General features: G+C 71.6%; 3 protein-coding genes across 4 annotated transcripts; all 3 read right to left on the reverse strand.

The window, feature by feature from the left end:
• Positions 1-60: 60 nt before the first annotated feature.
• QARS1 (glutaminyl-tRNA synthetase 1) lies at positions 61-6,187 on the reverse strand. The gene is made up of 23 exons (XM_080606817.1): positions 5,856-6,187; positions 5,198-5,307; positions 4,861-4,936; positions 4,577-4,641; positions 4,379-4,432; positions 4,044-4,101; positions 3,729-3,800; positions 3,507-3,592; positions 3,272-3,358; positions 3,101-3,200; positions 2,909-2,987; positions 2,721-2,829; positions 2,506-2,636; positions 2,306-2,398; positions 2,070-2,207; positions 1,907-1,994; positions 1,685-1,828; positions 1,506-1,610; positions 1,277-1,369; positions 978-1,105; positions 674-740; positions 402-527; positions 61-307 (listed from the first exon to the last, which is right to left on the reverse strand). Exons 1-23 carry the CDS (start codon positions 6,151-6,153, stop codon positions 257-259), a joined length of 2,358 nt encoding a protein of 785 aa, XP_080462943.1. The 5' UTR covers positions 6,154-6,187; the 3' UTR covers positions 61-256.
• An 885-nt stretch (positions 6,188-7,072) lies between these two features.
• LOC308200718 (epidermal differentiation-specific protein-like) lies at positions 7,073-9,218 on the reverse strand. 2 transcript variants are annotated; one of them, XM_080606954.1, is made up of 2 exons: positions 9,084-9,218; positions 7,073-8,316 (listed from the first exon to the last, which is right to left on the reverse strand). In XM_080606954.1, the coding sequence occupies exon 2, from the start codon at positions 8,295-8,297 to the stop codon at positions 7,248-7,250; it is 1,050 nt and encodes a 349-aa protein (XP_080463080.1). In that variant the 5' UTR covers positions 8,298-8,316; positions 9,084-9,218; the 3' UTR covers positions 7,073-7,247. The 2 variants fall into 2 exon arrangements, with proteins under 2 accessions (XP_080463080.1, XP_080463081.1); XM_080606955.1 differs by lacking the exon at positions 9,084-9,218 and adding an exon at positions 8,469-8,602.
• A 422-nt stretch (positions 9,219-9,640) lies between these two features.
• SLC6A8 (solute carrier family 6 member 8) lies at positions 9,641-14,888 on the reverse strand. The gene is made up of 14 exons (XM_080606933.1): positions 14,608-14,888; positions 14,064-14,264; positions 13,584-13,715; positions 12,842-13,121; positions 12,627-12,759; positions 12,286-12,420; positions 12,084-12,187; positions 11,878-12,002; positions 11,683-11,795; positions 11,471-11,608; positions 11,208-11,310; positions 11,017-11,117; positions 10,603-10,773; positions 9,641-10,166 (listed from the first exon to the last, which is right to left on the reverse strand). Exons 1-14 carry the CDS (start codon positions 14,696-14,698, stop codon positions 10,035-10,037), a joined length of 1,959 nt encoding a protein of 652 aa, XP_080463059.1. The 5' UTR covers positions 14,699-14,888; the 3' UTR covers positions 9,641-10,034.
• Between the last annotated feature and the right edge of the window lie 172 nt (positions 14,889-15,060).

Below are 15,060 nucleotides of genomic sequence, written 5' to 3' on the forward strand. Positions count from 1 at the left end.
CCCTAGGGGACCCCCAGAGCCCCCCGGGGCCAGTAGGCAGCGAGAACACGGAGCCACGGGTGGGATGCTCCAGTTTATTGAGGTGATGCCGTGGGGGGGGGGCGGGCACGGCTCCGCGGGGCTGTGCTAAGGCAGCTGTGGCGCTGGGGGGGGGGGGCGCAGGGGCTGGGCTCCAGCCTGGGCCCCCCCCCCCGGGACGCGGCCCCACAGCCGGGCACGCAAGCGGCGGCGGTGGTGGGGGCAGCGGGACCTCCGCTCAGGCTTTGCCGGGGTCTTCCTTCAGCGTCACCGTGCGGTTGAACACCAGCTGCGGAGAGAGAGGCAGGGGGAGGCGCTGAGCCCCGCAACTCCCACCGGGGGGGGGGCCCGCAGCTCCGGGGGGGTCCTGCCGCGGGGCTCACCTTCCCCTCGGTGCTGTCGGGATCCACGGAGAAGTAGCCCAGGCGCTCAAACTGGAATTTGGCAAAGGGCCGGGCAGCGAGGACGGATCTGTCAGCCAGGGCATTGTCCACCACGCGCAGGGAGTCCTGGCGGGAGGGGACAGCGCTGTCACAGCACCCCCGGGCCCCCCGCCCCAATTCCTGGTGCCACCAGGGACAGGGGAGCAGGAGGGGCTGCAGGGAAGGGGGTGCCGCCCCGTGGGGCTGCGAGCCCAGCTCCTGCCAGCACTCACAGGATTGAGATCGCTCAGAAAGCCCCCGGGAACCTCCGCGGGGTCCTCGGGATTTTTGTGCAAAAACCTGAAAAAGGAGAGTCTCATCGGACGCCGGGGGGCGAGGGGCTGGAGGGCAGCAGTAGCGCCTGGCCCCCAGGGCGCCGTCCCTCCCCTGGGGACAAAACCCTGCCAGAAGGGGGAACGCAGAGCCACGAGGGACAGAAAGGTGCTGAACACGCGGCTCCGGTTTCAGCGGGCGGCGGGAGCCAGGCAGTGCCAGTCCCGGCGCCAGCAGCACCGCTGCCCGCAGCCCCCTACTCACAGCCGCTCGTAGAGCCGCACTTCGCACGTCAGCGGCTCCGACACCCAGTGGATGAAGGCTTTGGGCTTCTCGGCCGCCTCTGACTTTGTGCAGGTCACCTCCAGCTCCATCACGCGCCCGCTGGCGTTCTGGGCGAGGCGAGAGGAGCCGTCAGACCGGAGCCCTGTCCCGCAGCGCAGCTGGGGCTGAGGCACGGGGGCCCCGGCTCGGGGTCACCCTGCGCCCACAGGGCTCTGCTCCCACGGCCCTGCACGGCCCAGGGGTGGCAGGGAGCCTGCGCCCACCCCCAGGTCACCCACCTTGATGACGTTCTGGACGGCAATGACGTAGCCGGCGTGGCGCAGTCCCACGGGCTGCCCCGGGGCCAGCCGCTTGTAGCCCTTGTCCAGCTCCTGCGAGACAGTTCAGCGCTGCAAGAGGGGGCCCAGCACAGGTTCCCCCTCCCAGCACCTCTTTGTCCCCCCCTCCTGTGTCTCCCCCCACGCCGATGCCGTTCCCAGGGGGCACGGAGCACCGCGCCCAGCTCACCTCCCTGAAGTCGGTCTCCTCGATGTAGACGGTGGGCTGGAAGGGCACTTTGTGGAAGCCCCGGCTCTCGTCGGCTGGGAAGTTGGGCACAAGGACATCGATTGTCTGGGGACAAGGGAGGGGGGTGAACACCGACCCTGCGGAACCCCTGCTCCCAGCCCAGCCTGCGGCCGCCTCACCTCAGGAGCGGGGAAGTTGGTGATGGTGACCTTGAGAGGCTCCAGCACGGCCATGGCGCGTGGGGCCTGCTCGTTCAGCACCTCCCGCACGCATGCCTCCAGCAGGTGTGGCTCCATTGTTGCCTGGGCCACGGTCACACCGACCTGCGGGAGGGCCTGCCGTCACCCCGGGGGCTGGGGGACGCGGCTGCCCACCGCCCCGCCCTGCCCCACGGCGCCTACCCGGGCGCAGAAGTTGTTGATGGCCTCGGGGGGGAAGCCTCGCCGGCGCAGGGCTGTCAGGGTGAAGAGCCGCGGGTCGTCCCAGTCCCTGAGAAAACACGGGTGTCACGACCAAAAAAACGCCCCGAGCGAGCCCCACCCTGGCTGCCGGCCCCAATCCTACCTCACAGCACCCGTCTCCACCAGGCGGATGATTTTCCTCTTGGAGACGACGGTGTAGAGCAGGTTCAGGCGCCCGTACTCCCACTGCACAGGGCAGTAGACGTCCAGCGCGTTGCACAGCCAGAAGTAGGAGGAGCGCCTGCAAGGAAGGCGCGGAAATAACCTGGCTCAGCCCCATGCCTGCCCTCAGCCCCCCTGCCCAGCAGGGATCGGCCCCGGGCCGCGCGCGGCGCTCACCTGGCCTGGAACTCCTTGGTGCAGAGGGAGTGCGTGATGTGCTCGATGGAGTCGCACAGGCAGTGCGTGTAGTCGTACGTGGGGTAGATGCACCTGCAAGAAGGATGCAGTCTGCCCTGGGCTCCCTGCACCACCCCCCGAGACCCCCCCAGTCCCCCAAGATGCAGACCCGTCCCCACAATTGCCGGGACTCTCCCCACCATTTGTCCCCAGTGCGGTGGTGCGGAGTGAACTTGACGCGGTAGGCGACGGGGTCCATCTTCCCGTCCTCCATCACCAGTTTCATCCGCAGCGTGGCCTCCCCCTCCCCAAACTTGCCCTTTCGCATGTCCTGCGGGGCGGGGAGCAGCTGTCAGCTGGGCCACGGACCCGAAACCCACAGAGTCCCGCAGCACCTGCCCCCGGCCAAGAGTACCTCGAAGAGCAGGAGCGATTCCTCCGCGGGCCGGTCCCGCCACGGCGAGGGCGGCGGGTTGTGGCCCTTGATCTCCTCGACTTTCTGGTGGCAGACGTAGGCCTGGCCCCTGCGAGGGGGACGCGCGGTCAGCGGACACGGACAGCCCGTCCCCTGAACATCCCCGCCCAGCGCCCCGGCACACCCACCTGCGGATGAGCTCCAGGGCCCAGGCGTAGAGCTGGTCGAAGTAGTCCGAGGCGTGGGTCACCGCGTAGGGCTGGTAGCCTGAGGGGATGGGGCAGGTTGGAGCTGCCCCCGGGGCCAGCAGCGGGACCCGCACACGGGGATGTCCCCGGCGGCAGCCCGGCCCACCCTGCCCTCGCCAGCCCGAGCTGTACCGAGCCACTCCACCATCTCCCGGATGGCCGTGAAGTACTTCTCCTCCTCCTTCTCGGGGTTGGTGTCGTCGTAGCGCAGGAAGCACACGCCCCCGTTGGCCTGGGGACATGGGGACAGTGAGCACCCGTTTCCCCCGAGGGGCCTGGGCGCAGCCCGGTGGCACCGCTCACCTTGGCATAGCCGAAATTGAAGTTGATGGCCTTGGCGTGCCCGATGTGCAGGATCCCGTTGGGCTCAGGAGGGAACCGCGTCCGCACCTGCCAGGAGAAAATGGGACGTTTGTCCCGCAGCAGGAGACACCCCCTGTGGGGGCGGGACACCGAGGAGGAGTCCCCTACAGGCCCCCGTGCCCCCCTGACACCTTGCTGCACAACAGAGCCCCCCTCAGAGGGGACCCGAGCTCACCTGCCCGCCCGTGACCGCCAGGTGCTGCTTCAGCAGCGCCATGGTGTTGGGCGTCACCACGTAGCCCTCCGTCTTGTAGTTCTCTCCTGGGGTGACAGCGTGGTCAGGGCTGCGGCACCGCCCCGAGCCCAGCAGCCCGCGGGGAAGGGCACAGGGCCAGGACGGCCCCCCCCGGGGACACAAAGCCAGGGCCAGCACGCGGCAGTGCTTCCCTGGGCTCACCCGGCTTGTGGAACTTGAGGGCTTCTCCCCGCAGCTGCTCCAGCAGCGATTTCGTCTCCGTGCCCACCTCACCTGCAAAGAGAGACGGGGCCGAGCTGCTGCCACCTCCTCCTCCTCCGCCTGCCCGCTGTGCTGCTCAGACCTCCCTTTTTACCCGTAAAGGACAAAACGTGCAGGAGCAGCGCTGCCCGATGGGACAAAGGGAGCTCCCCAAGCACCGCGAGCTGCCTGACCACAGCCCAGGTTGCTCCTGGGGCTGAGTCCCAGGAACCGGAGGGCTGGGGCAGCTGCTGGCAGGCTGACAGAGCCCCTCACCGTTCTCCACCACGGGCGCCTTCTGCTTCTCTTCCTGGACCGGCCGGGCCTTCGTAGCCTGCAGGGACAAGCGCAGCCTTAGTGTCCAGCTCCGACACGCTCCTTCCCCCCTCGGCCCCATCCCAGGGCGGTGGCTGGGCCCCGGTTGGTGTGGGAAGTGCAGGGCCACAGCAGGCTCCTCGCACAGCCCCAGACCTCACAGAGCGCTTGAGGAGCAGCGGGACCACGTACGGGGACGGGAGCCAGCCCAGAGCACAGCCCCGAGGGTGGCTGGGGCTGCGGAGCAGCTGTTTGGGAAATGCCAGCCCAGTTCCCAGCCTTCCCCACTGCATCACCTTTGGTTTCTTTTCCAGGTCTGCTTCTGTCTTTGGTCCCAGCAAATGCAGCACCTGGGAAAAACAAGAACATCTTGATGTAGTGCCCCAGGGCCTGAGGGCAGCCCCGTGACCCTCGGCCTGTCCCACGCCCACCTAGCACAAGCTGTCCCCGGCCCCACACCAACAGGGGACAGGCAGTGCCCAACCCGCACCCACCTGCAGGTCCACCTCGTTCTTGATGCTCTTCCCGTCCGCCCACTGCAGCCGGCTGCGCGCCTCCCCTGCAGGGGGGAGCACAGCGTGGGCGAGGGGCCCGGGGGGTTTGGCCAGGGCTCCCCGCATCGACTCCTGGGACAGCAGCCCCGGGATGGACCCAGGGCACCGGGGGTGCCCCTGCTCCTACGGCAGGGTGCCAGGGGCTGTGGAAGCCCAGAGGGGGACAGGACACAGGGCAGGAGGAGGTCCTGTCAAGGGACGGGGACCCCGCCGCCCCCACTCACCCATCAGCAGCCCCATGTTGAAGCGGTAGCGCTCAGCCAGCAGCTCCTCCCGGTGCCGGCTGATCACGGCCTCCACCTGGCGAGCGGAACGGGCGCACCGGGGCTGAGCGGCGAGCCGGGGCCCCCCAGTCCTGTGCGGTGTCCCTCCGCTGGACCCCCCAGCCCCACGCTGTGTGTCCCCCCCCCTACCCCCTGGTCCCACGTGGTGTCCCCCCAGACTCCCCAGCCCTGTGTGGCGTCCCACCCCCAAGACTCCCCCGTCCTGAGGATCCTGATCCCATGTGTTGCCCCCCCGCTCCCTTGTGTCACCCCCCCCCCGCATCCCCCCGTCTCTCACCGCCTCCTCGATCTGCTCGGGGCTGACCCGCACGCCCACGCCGCACGCCTGCTCAAAGTCGGCTGCATCCAGGGGGTCAAGCGGGTGGCTGCGCAGGTACTGCAGGGCGGCTGCGGGCACAGCGCCGTCAGCAGCGGCACGGGCCCCCCCAAAAAGCCCTGGGACCCCCCAAAGGCCCTCCCCAAGCCCCCCAGGACAATTACAGGACCCCCCCAAGGCCCTCCCTAAGCCCTCCAGGACCCCCCCCAAACCCCCCAAGACCCCCCCAAAGCCCCCCAGGACAACCCCAGGACCCCACCTAAGGCCCTTAGGATGCCCCAAAAGCCCCCAGGACGCTCCAAAGGCCCTCCCCAAGCCCCCCAGGACCCTCCCCCAAAGCCCTCCCCAAGCCCCCCAGGACAATCCCAAGACCCCACCTAAGGCCCTTAGGACCCCCAAGGCCCCCAGGACCCCCTAAAGGTCCTCCCCAAGCCCCCCAGGACCCCCCAAGGCACCCCCGGACAACCCCAGGATCCCCCCAAGGCCCCCCAGATCTCCCTATAAGGCCCTATAAGGCCCCCCAGGACCCCCCCAAGGCTCTCCCCAAGCCCTCCGGGACCCCCCAAGGCCCCCCAGATCTCCCCATAAGGCCCCCCAGGACCCCCCGGCCGCGCCGCACCGCCGAGCTGCAGGTCGCTGCGGATGTCCCCGCGGCCGATGTACGCCACGAGGAAGGCCAGGCGGCCGGGGTCGCGGAGCCGGGCGGCCGCGTTGTAGAGCAGAGCCCCGGTGGCCTTGTCCAGGCCGGAGCCCAGCGCGCCGCGGGCCTGCAGCACGGCGCGGCGGAGCTGGGCGCTGAGGGCGGCGTTGCGCAGCGTCTCGCGGGCCTTGGCCTCGCTCAGGCCGATGCCGGTGAAGAGCCCCAGCGCCTCCGCCTCCTCCTCCGCCGGCTCCGCCGCCGCCATCGCCGCCGCCATCTTGGCGCCCTCCTCCTACCGAGGCGGGGAGGAGGGCGGGCCGGCCCGGCTCGCCGAGCCAATCGGCTCCGCGCGCCGCACGCCGCGGCCAATAGGGAGGGGGAGAGCCGAGAGGGTTCGGCGAATAGGAAGGAGGGGGGCGTGGCTAGGAGGGAGGGTAGAGGTATCTTTTAAAGGGACATGCGGCCGCCGCCACGTGGGGGGCAGGCCCGGGGCGGGGCTGGGGGCTGGAGGGGGCGGCTCCGGGGAGCCCGAGAGGGCCCGGCCCGGCCGCCACGGGGGTCCCTCGGTGTGTCCCCACGGCCACCCATGTCCCTTAGTGTGTCGCCACAGCCACGCGTGTCCATCCCCGTGTCCCCACGGCCATATATATCCCTCACTGTGTCCCCACGGCCACCCCTTCAATCCCCACGTCCCCCTTTGTGTCCCCACAGCCACGTCCCCCCCCCGTATGTCCCCACAACCACCCGTGCCCATCCCCATGCCCCCTCTTGTGTCCCCATGGCCACCCGTGTCCCTCACTGTATCCCCACAGCCACACATGTCCATCCTCGTGTCCCCCCTAGCCACAAGCATCCCCGCTTCATGTCCCCACAGCCACCCGTGTCCATCCTTGTGTCCCCCCAGCCTCAAGTTTCCCCCCTTTATGTCCCCATGTCCCCCCCTTTATGTCCCCACGGCCACCCATGTCCATCCCCATGTCCCCTCTTGTGTCCCCACAGCCCCAAGTGTCCCCCCCTTTATGTCCCCACTGCCACCGGTGTCTATCCCTGCGTCCCTCCCTGCTGTCCCCACAGCCACTCGTGTCCATCCCCACCATGTCCCCACAGCCACACGTCCCCACCACATCCCCTCACGCTTCCCCCACAACATGGCCGCTGCCAGCCCCCAGCAGCAGCAGCAGCAGCAGCAGCAGGGGGGCACTTCAGGACGGGATTTATTGTCACTGCCCCCATGTTGGGGCTCCCTGGGCACCGTGGGGCCAGCTGCAGCACCGGGTCCTGCCCACCGGAGCCACCCACCGAGGTGTCCCCACGGGCACGCGCCCCACAACCCCACACCGTGAGCAGGGCACGCGGGGCGGCAGCACGGGCTCAGCACCCGCCGGGCACCTGCTCCGTCCCCGCTGCGCCCCCCGGCTCCGTGCCGGCGGCCGGCAGAGGCTTCATGCTGAAGCGGGCGCTGATGTTGGTGCCCGAGACGCTGCGGTACTCGCCCAGCTCGGTGCGCACCGCCTCGTTCTGGGTGACGGTGAGCAGCACGGGCACGGACAGCGTCACCTCCTTGCGCAGCACGCGGATGCTCAGCGCCGTGCGCGGGGGGATCTTGGCCGGCAGCTGCACCTCCACCCGCTCCCGCCGCGTGCTGGACTCGCTGCGCCCCTTCTGCACCGTGAAGACGTTGGAGGCCTCCACGGCCAGCGTGAAGGAGAGCCCGGCCTTCAGGCTGGTGCTGTTGCTGAAGTGGAAGCTCTGCCAGAGCGTGGTGCTGTACTCCCGCGTGCTGCCGGCCGCCAGCGCCTGCTCCGCCGCCGTCTCGTTCACCCCCACGATCTCGTCCACCAGCACCTCCCGCTCGGCCTCCACCCGCTTCTGCTCCCACAGGAGGCGCGCCGAGACCAGAGGCCGCCCGGGCCGCAGCGGGCGCAGGTGCGAGAGCCTCGCCTGGAAGTTCAGCTCGGGCTTGTAGTCGGCGAGGCGCTCGCCGGGCCAGGCCAGGCAGTGCCAGCCCCCGCGGCCGGGGTGCTGGTAGAGCAGCCAGACCCCCCGCTGCACCACGTGGGAGGCCACGCGGTCGTTGAAGTAGCCGTAGGCCAGGTTGGTCTCCTCCGTCACCACCTTGCAGGCCCCCTGGAAGTTGGGGCGCTCGTAGAGGGTGATCTGGGGGTCCCCCAGGTCGTCGTGCACCAGGCGCAGCGCCGAGAAGCTGTTGGGCCGCCCCACCGAGGGGTACTCGCCCTCCTCGAAGGCGTGCGGCTCCCCCTCGTACTTGGGCTCCGTGTAGGCGATCCAGGGCTGCCCCACCACCTTCAGGGAGGCGATGCAGTTCCCAAAGTCCAGCTCGTGCAGGTCGGGCACGTCGCAGGTGAACTCCCGGCTCAGCCCCTCAAAGTTGGCACGCTCGTACACCGTGATCCGGTTCATGGTGCCGCGGGCGCCGTCCCTGCGGGGGGCACAGCGTGTGTCAAACCCGTGACGCGGGCTCGCGCGGGGCTGTGGGGAAAGTCCGGGTGGCAAAGAGCCCTCTCCCAGCACCTCCTCTCCCCCCTTTCCCTTCAAGTCCCCCCCCCCCCGTCCCAGTCCCTGCGCTCTCACCGTCTCCACTGGCAGCACCCTGACGCTGGCCCGCGGCCGTGCCTTTTATCGAGGGGGCGGCAGGGCCGCGGCGTGCCGCGACATGAAGCGAGGGCGATGCCGACGCTCGCCTCCGCGCCCTCCTCGCCCAGCCCCGGCCCCGCTGCGGCAGCGGGCACCCGCACGGCCCCGGTGCACCGGGACGCCAGGCGGCCCCGCCGACCAGCCCTGCCGGAAAGTCCTGCCGCGCCCCGGGCACGCGGCGCTCCAGCGCTAACGAGTCACCGCCAATTATCAACGGTGCTTCCGTGCCCTGCCCGCACTAATTACCGAGTGTGCTGCCGGTGGGGCAGGAACGGCCGGCTCGGCCCGGCGGGGTGAGAGGGTGCAGTGGTGGGACTGGGTGGCACCTGGGGACGAGCCCCTGCTGCGCCATGGTGCCAGCGGGAGCTCAGTGCGGGCCCTGCCACGGCACAGCACGGCACGGCACGGCACAGCACGGCCACCCGGCACGGGACAGCCCCTGGACTGGCAGAATGTAGCCCCTGACATGGCACGGCACGGCACGGCGTGTTAGGACGGAGCCCTGAGGCACGGCGTGGTGTGACGCGGTACGACGCAGCCCCCCGCACAGACCTGCGCCCGAGGAAGGCCCGGGCAGGCGGTGGTGGCACTTGTACCCCCTCGTCCCTCTTGGTGGGGACGTCCCCGACCCCGCTGCAGGGCAGGATGCTCCGGGACCTCCTGGGGCGGCCACGGTGCTGCTGGAGGGAATCGGTGCCACTGCTGGGCACGGAGGGAGGTGGGGGCACGGCCCTGGCCCCACACAAACCGCCGGCGCCAGGCGCAGGGCGCACACCCTCCGACACCCCCAGCTGCGCCCTGGAGCCAGGCTCGGGCAACCTGAGGTGCCAAGGCAGGTTGGGGCCCCTCGGTCCCAGGGGACAGCAGGGCAGGGACAGGCAGGCACAGTGAGGGCCAGCGAGCCGGGGCTCAGCCCCACAACCCCCCACAGGGCAGCAGCTGCCCCCCCCACAACCCCAATTCTCCCAGCGGCGAGGGGCAGCCTTGCACCCGCAGCCCCCTCTGCTCCGCCAGCCCCTTCCGGTGCCACGCCAGGGGCAGCAGCTCCCCCCCCCCCCAGCACTCCCCAACCCCCCCCAAAATGCGGTGCCCCCTTCCCGAGGCGGGGGTGCCAGGGTCTCCCAGTTTATTGCCAGATGTCGGGGCGGTCGGGGTTACACCAGACAAACGCTACAGAAGCGGTTAGTGAGCGAGGTGCCACCGGCTGGGGGGGCCGGGATGGGACGGGGCGGGGGGGCCGGGACGTGGGGACGGACACCGGGGAGGGGCTGTCCCGCTCGCTTCCCCCCCACCCTCCCCCACCCTCCCCAAGCCACCCCCTCCCCCGGTGCCACACGCCCCCGTGTCGGGGACCCCCGCGGCCGCCCCGGCCCCGTGTCCCCGAGGAGCCCCGGCCCCGCGGCGGGGGGGGGGGGGGGGGTGCCGGGCGCGGGGCAGCGAGGGTGGGAGGCGGTGCTGGCATTATTGCTATGGCAGGCGGGAGCAGCGCGACCCTCCCCACGCTCAGATCACAGTCTCGAAGAGCGTCGCCTTCTCCTTGGGGGGCTCCGGGGCCAGGAGCTTGGCTTCGGCCTCGGGCGTCAGGTACTCCAGGTGGTGGTGGCCCCAGATCGGCGTGGTCAGGAGCTGCCAGCGCTGCGGGGACGGGACCGGCTCAGCACCGAGGCCACCGAGACGGGGGTGGCACGGGGCATGCCCCTGCCCACGGGGATGGGGTGGGGATGGGGCTGAGATTGGAGTGGGGAAGGGTGGAAATGGGAGTGGGAGAGGGACGAGGGGGGCACGGGGATAAATCTGAGATGGTGATGGGATGGGGACAGGGATGGGGATGGGATTTGGATGGGGGTGGCACTGAGATAGTAACGGGGACAGGATTCAGATGGAGGTGAGAAGGCAGTGGGGACGAGGATGGGATTCAGCATGGGATGGGACAGAGATGCCAGCAAGGACAGCGATGAGACCTGGGTGGCGATGGGACAGAGATGGCACAGGGGACGGGATTCACATCGGGACGGGGGTGAGGCTGGGACGGGGACGACACAGAGACGGGGTGGGGACGGAGCCGCCTCACCTCGCGCAGGGAGCCTTTGCAGCGCAGGAGCTTGTAGAGGACGGTGCAGGGGATGCAGAGCATGGAGGACAGCGCCAGGACCCAGCCGATGGCGTCGCCCCACCACGGGTACACGTACGTCTTGTTGTACGTCAGCGGCTTGTAGTTCACCACGTGGAACACGAAGATGCCCTGGGCAGAGGGGCAGCGAGGTCCCGGCTGTGCCAACCCACACCCACGCGTGTCCCAGCACCCAGCGCCCAGCACCCAGCACCCAGCACCCAGCGCCCAGCACCCTGCACCCAGCGCCCTGCCGTGCCCCCAGCAGCCGCCGGGGGGAGCCCGGTGCCCGCAGTGCAGCGGGGGCAGCGCGCACGGGGCCGCGCGAGGGCGCGCGCCTGTCCCAGCCCACGCGTGAGCGTGTCCCCGGCTCACCACGCAGACCAGCGGCGTCACCACGGCCCAGCACCACTTCATGAAGGGCAGGGGCCGGTAGCCGATCATGCGGGCCACGTCGTCCATGAAGCGGTCAGCGCCTGCGGGGACGGGGACGTCACAGCCGGGGCCCGTGGGGTGCCCGTCCCCGCCATCCGTCCCCGCCGTCCCTCCCCGTCCCGCGGCCTCACCGTAGACCCAGGCGATGACCACGCACTCCCAGAAGGCCTGCCACAGCAGCGTGATCCCGCTGGCCGAGTAGTAGTCAAAGAGCTGGAACACGTACATGCCGCCCTGCGGGGACGGGGACACGCGTCACCGGGCTGCACCGCCTGTCCCAAACGTCACCGAGACCCCCCCCGCCAGCACGGACACCCCACGGGCCACGGGAGCTCCTGCCCCATGCCACGGGAGGGGACAGCACGACGTCCCCACGGCTGTCCCCTGTCCCCACCTGCGTCACCATGGAGAGGTCGATGAGGCAGCAGACGATGCAGCAGAGCGCGGCGGTGAGCTCGCGGCGCAGCGAGCCGGCCCCCGGCTGGGGGAACAGGTCCAGGATGCCCGTGATGAAACCCTCCACACCGACAAACTGCGGCACACGGCGGGGCTCAGCGGGGGCGGGCGGCCCCGTCCCCATCCCCGTGCCCATCCCCGCCGCCGTACCTGGCTGTCCAGCCCCAGCACCAGGAGCATGAAGAAGAAGAGCGTGGCCCACAGCGGGGACAAGGGCATCAGCGTCACGGCTTTGGGGTAGGCGATGAAGGCCAGCCCAGGGCCTGCGGGACAGCGGGGTCAGCGGTGCCAGCCCCACGGGGGACACGGGACCGGCCGGCACCCGCTGGACCGCCCACCACTCACCGGACTCGGCCACCTTGGAGATATCCACGCCTTGCTCTGAGGCCATGAAGCCCAGCACGGAGAACACGACGAAGCCGGCGAAGAAGCTGGTGGAGCTGTTGATGACGGCCAGGATGTAGGCGTCCCTGCGGGCAGAGAGGGTCACGGGGCGCCGGGGGGGTGATGGGGGGCCCCAGGGGCTTCCCTCGCGGGCGGCACGGCCCTACCTGTAGCAGTTGTTGTGGAAGCGGTTGTAGCTGCCCAGCGCGGTCAGGGCGCCCAGCCCGATGGCGTAGGAGAAGAAGATCTGGGTGCCGGCGTCGATCCAGACCTGCGGCGCAGGGGGACCGTTGGGGGTGCCGGGGGGGCGCAGCGTGTGTCCCTGTCCCGGCCCCCCCAGGGCCCTCGCCTCCCTCCCCCTGCCCTCACCTGCGCCTCGGCCAGCTTGGACCAGTCGGGTTTCAGGTAGTAGACGATGCCGCCCAGCGCCCCGGGCAGCGTCACGCCGTGGACCAGCAGCAGGATGAGGACCACGTAGGGGAAGAGCGCCGTGAAGTAGACGATCTGCGGAGGAGGAGGGGGTGCTGGTGAGCCCCAGCCCCCCCAGCCGGGCTGTGGGGCAGGGCTGTGGCTCTCCATCATGCGCCGCAGGTGTCCCCAGCGAGACCAGGACCTGGGACGTCCCCAGCTGCTGGGGGCACCCCCCAGACAGACGTGGGACCGGTGGGGAGGACGGGAGGGAGGCAGTACCGCAGCCCCCCCAGCGTTACCTTCCCCGTCGACTTGACGCCCTTCCAGATGCAGAAGTAGACGACGACCCAGGTGGTGACCAGGCAGAGAATCATCTGCCAGTTCATCTCCCCCGGCTCGCTGAGGTCCCCCGAGAGCCGCAGCACCTTGTTCCTGCACAGCGGGGCAGCGCTGAGTGCCGGCACATCCTCCCGGCCCCCCCCCCGTGTCCCCGCGGCGCCGTCCCCGCACTCACTCCCAGAACTCGATGACGGGCGAGCGCTTGTTGGCCAGGTCGGTGCAGCTGAAGTTGAGGGCCCCGGCGGCGGCGGCGGCGCTGGCGTTGGTGCTGGCGTTCCGGCACAGCTCGAGGTGGAAGAACTCGGCGCACTGCTCCGTGTTCCAGGCGTGGCCGCAGGTGGCCCAGGGCAGCGTGTCGGTCAGCGAGTGCACCAGGTAGAAGAGCCCCCACACCAGGATCATGATGTAGTAGGAGTTGCAGAAGAAGACGATCACCATGGAGGCCAAGCCCAGACCTGAAGCACCACCGGGACGTCAGAGCCCGCGGGGGCTGGCGCGGGGCCCAGCCCACCCACGGCAACCCAACCCGGCGGGGACGTGCGGGGGGGGGGGGAGAAACCCTGGGCAGGACGCGGGGTGCGGGCGAGGACGGGGCAGGACGGCGGTGACGGCTCGGGGTGTGCGGGGAGCCCGGGGCAGGACGTGGTGAACCGCAGGAGGTGGGCGGAGGGACGGGACCCGGCGGCGCTCGGGGGAAGCCGGCGGCGGCAGACGGGGAGCCGCGGGGCAGGGCAGGGCGGCGCGGGCGCCGCGGGGAGCTGCCACCCTTGGCCGGGGCGCCCGCGGGACACGGGCAAGGTGCAGGCAGCAGGCAGGGTGTGGGCAGGGAGCCGCCGGCAGCGCGTGGGCACGGTGCCGGGGGGCCCCCGGGCAGGACCGGGGGGGGGATTTAAAGGGCGGCGGGGTGCCGGCGGTACCTTTGAAGAGGGGGGCGATGTTCCAGGCGGCGATGCCCCCCTGCTTCATGAACTGTCCCAGGGCCACCTCCAGGAAGAAGACGGGGATGCCGCCCACGAAGACGATGAGCAGGTAGGGGATGAGGAAGACGCCTGGGACCGGGGAGGGGGGCACACGCGGGGCAGGCTCAGCCGCCGCTGCTGCACCCCCCCCCCCGGTCCCCCCCGCGCCGCCCGCCGGGCGCAGCGAATGGCGAGCGGGCCTCCGCGCACTCCCCCTCGCCGCGCCGCCGATGTAGGTCAGGGCGGGCAGGTGCCGGGGGGCTCCCCGCGGCCCCCGACCCCCACGAGACCCCCAGCAGCCCCACGGGGCGGCCCCGCACCCGCGCGGGTGGCCCCGTAACCCCGCCGGGGGCATCTCAACGGGCCGCGGGGCCCCGTGCGGGGCGCGCCCCCCCGGTTTGCGCCCCCCACCCGCGTCGGGGTGCCGGTGGGGCTCACCTCCGCCGTTCTTGTAGCACAGGTAGGGGAAGCGCCAGACGTTGCCCAGCCCCACGGCGAAGCCCACGCAGGACATGATGAAGTCCATCTGCCGCGTCCACGTCTCCCGCTCGGGGGCGGCCGCTTTGGGGGGGCCGGGGGGCCCCACCAGCGGCGCCGTCACCGCCCGCTCCTCGCCCGCCGCGGGGGGCTCCGCGCCCTCTGCGGGGACAGGGGGGCCCACGCCGCCGGCACGGGCGCCCATGGGGTCGGACGGAGGGGAAGGGCACCGGGGGGGGGGGGGGGGGGGAAGGCGCTCGCTGCCCCCCTCCCCCCCGAGCCCCCCACTCGGGCCGTGACGTCAGATGTCAGGCCGGCGCGTGACGTCACAATGCAGAGCGGTGACTCACCCCGCGGCGGCGGGAGGGGGCGCGCCGCGGTCGCGCGTGGCCGTGGGGTCCCCCCCGCACGTCCCCGCGCGTCCCCGTCCCCTCCCCGCACCGCGTCCCCGCGTCCCCGTCCGTGTCCCCCCCCCCCCGCCCCGGGCCGCCTGCCCCGCGCTTACCGGAGCCCGGCGGGGCGGCGGCGGCGGCGGCGTCGCGGCGCGGGGCGGCGGGCGGCTGCGGGGCGGCCGTGTCGGCGGGGACGGGGGGCATGGCGCGGGGGGCCGGGGACCGGGGGCGGCTCGGGGGCGGCTCCGTGCCCGGGGAGCTCAGAAGCAATCCACGAAGCACTTGAAGGTGAGTCGGAAGAACCTCATTGAGGGCGGCGGGGCGCGGCGGGGCGGGCCGGGCCGGGCGGGCGGCTCAGAGCCGGGCTGCGGGGCCGGCGCCGCGCGGCCGCTCCGGGGCTCTCTGCGCCGCGGCACCGGGCGGCGGCGGAGGCAGAGCCGGGCCGCGCCGCCCCCCGTGCGCCATTGGCCGCGCCGCCCGCCCGCGGCTTGCCGGGACTTGCAGTCCCGCCGCACCGGCACCGGCACCGGGGCGAGCCCGGGGCGCGGGGCCGTGGGGCGGCCCGG

Source organism: Anser brachyrhynchus (assembly GCF_964034855.1).
Source record: "Anser brachyrhynchus genome assembly, chromosome: 10".
Classification (NCBI taxonomy): domain Eukaryota; kingdom Metazoa; phylum Chordata; class Aves; order Anseriformes; family Anatidae; genus Anser; species Anser brachyrhynchus.

Bases quoted from the DNA above. Each gene is read 5' to 3' on its own strand.
- LOC308200718 (XM_080606954.1), bottom strand. From the start codon at position 8,297: ATGAACCGGATCACGGTGTACGAGCGTGCCAACTTTGAGGGGCTGAGC.
- QARS1 (XM_080606817.1), bottom strand. From the start codon at position 6,153: ATGGCGGCGGCGATGGCGGCGGCGGAGCCGGCGGAGGAGGAGGCGGAG. The intron at 4,937-5,197 runs GTGAGAGACGGG...TCCGCTCGCCAG, and splicing joins CCGAGCAGATCGAGGAGGCG to GTGGAGGCCGTGATCAGCCG. The intron at 3,801-4,043 runs GTGAGGGGCTCT...CTCTCTTTGCAG, and splicing joins GGCGCCCGTGGTGGAGAACG to GTGAGGTGGGCACGGAGACG.
- SLC6A8 (XM_080606933.1), bottom strand. From the start codon at position 14,698: ATGCCCCCCGTCCCCGCCGACACGGCCGCCCCGCAGCCGCCCGCCGCC. The intron at 14,265-14,607 runs GTAAGCGCGGGG...CTGTCCCCGCAG, and splicing joins CGCCGCCCCGCCGGGCTCCG to AGGGCGCGGAGCCCCCCGCG. The intron at 12,421-12,626 runs GTAACGCTGGGG...CCTCCTCCGCAG, and splicing joins GCGTCAAGTCGACGGGGAAG to ATCGTCTACTTCACGGCGCT.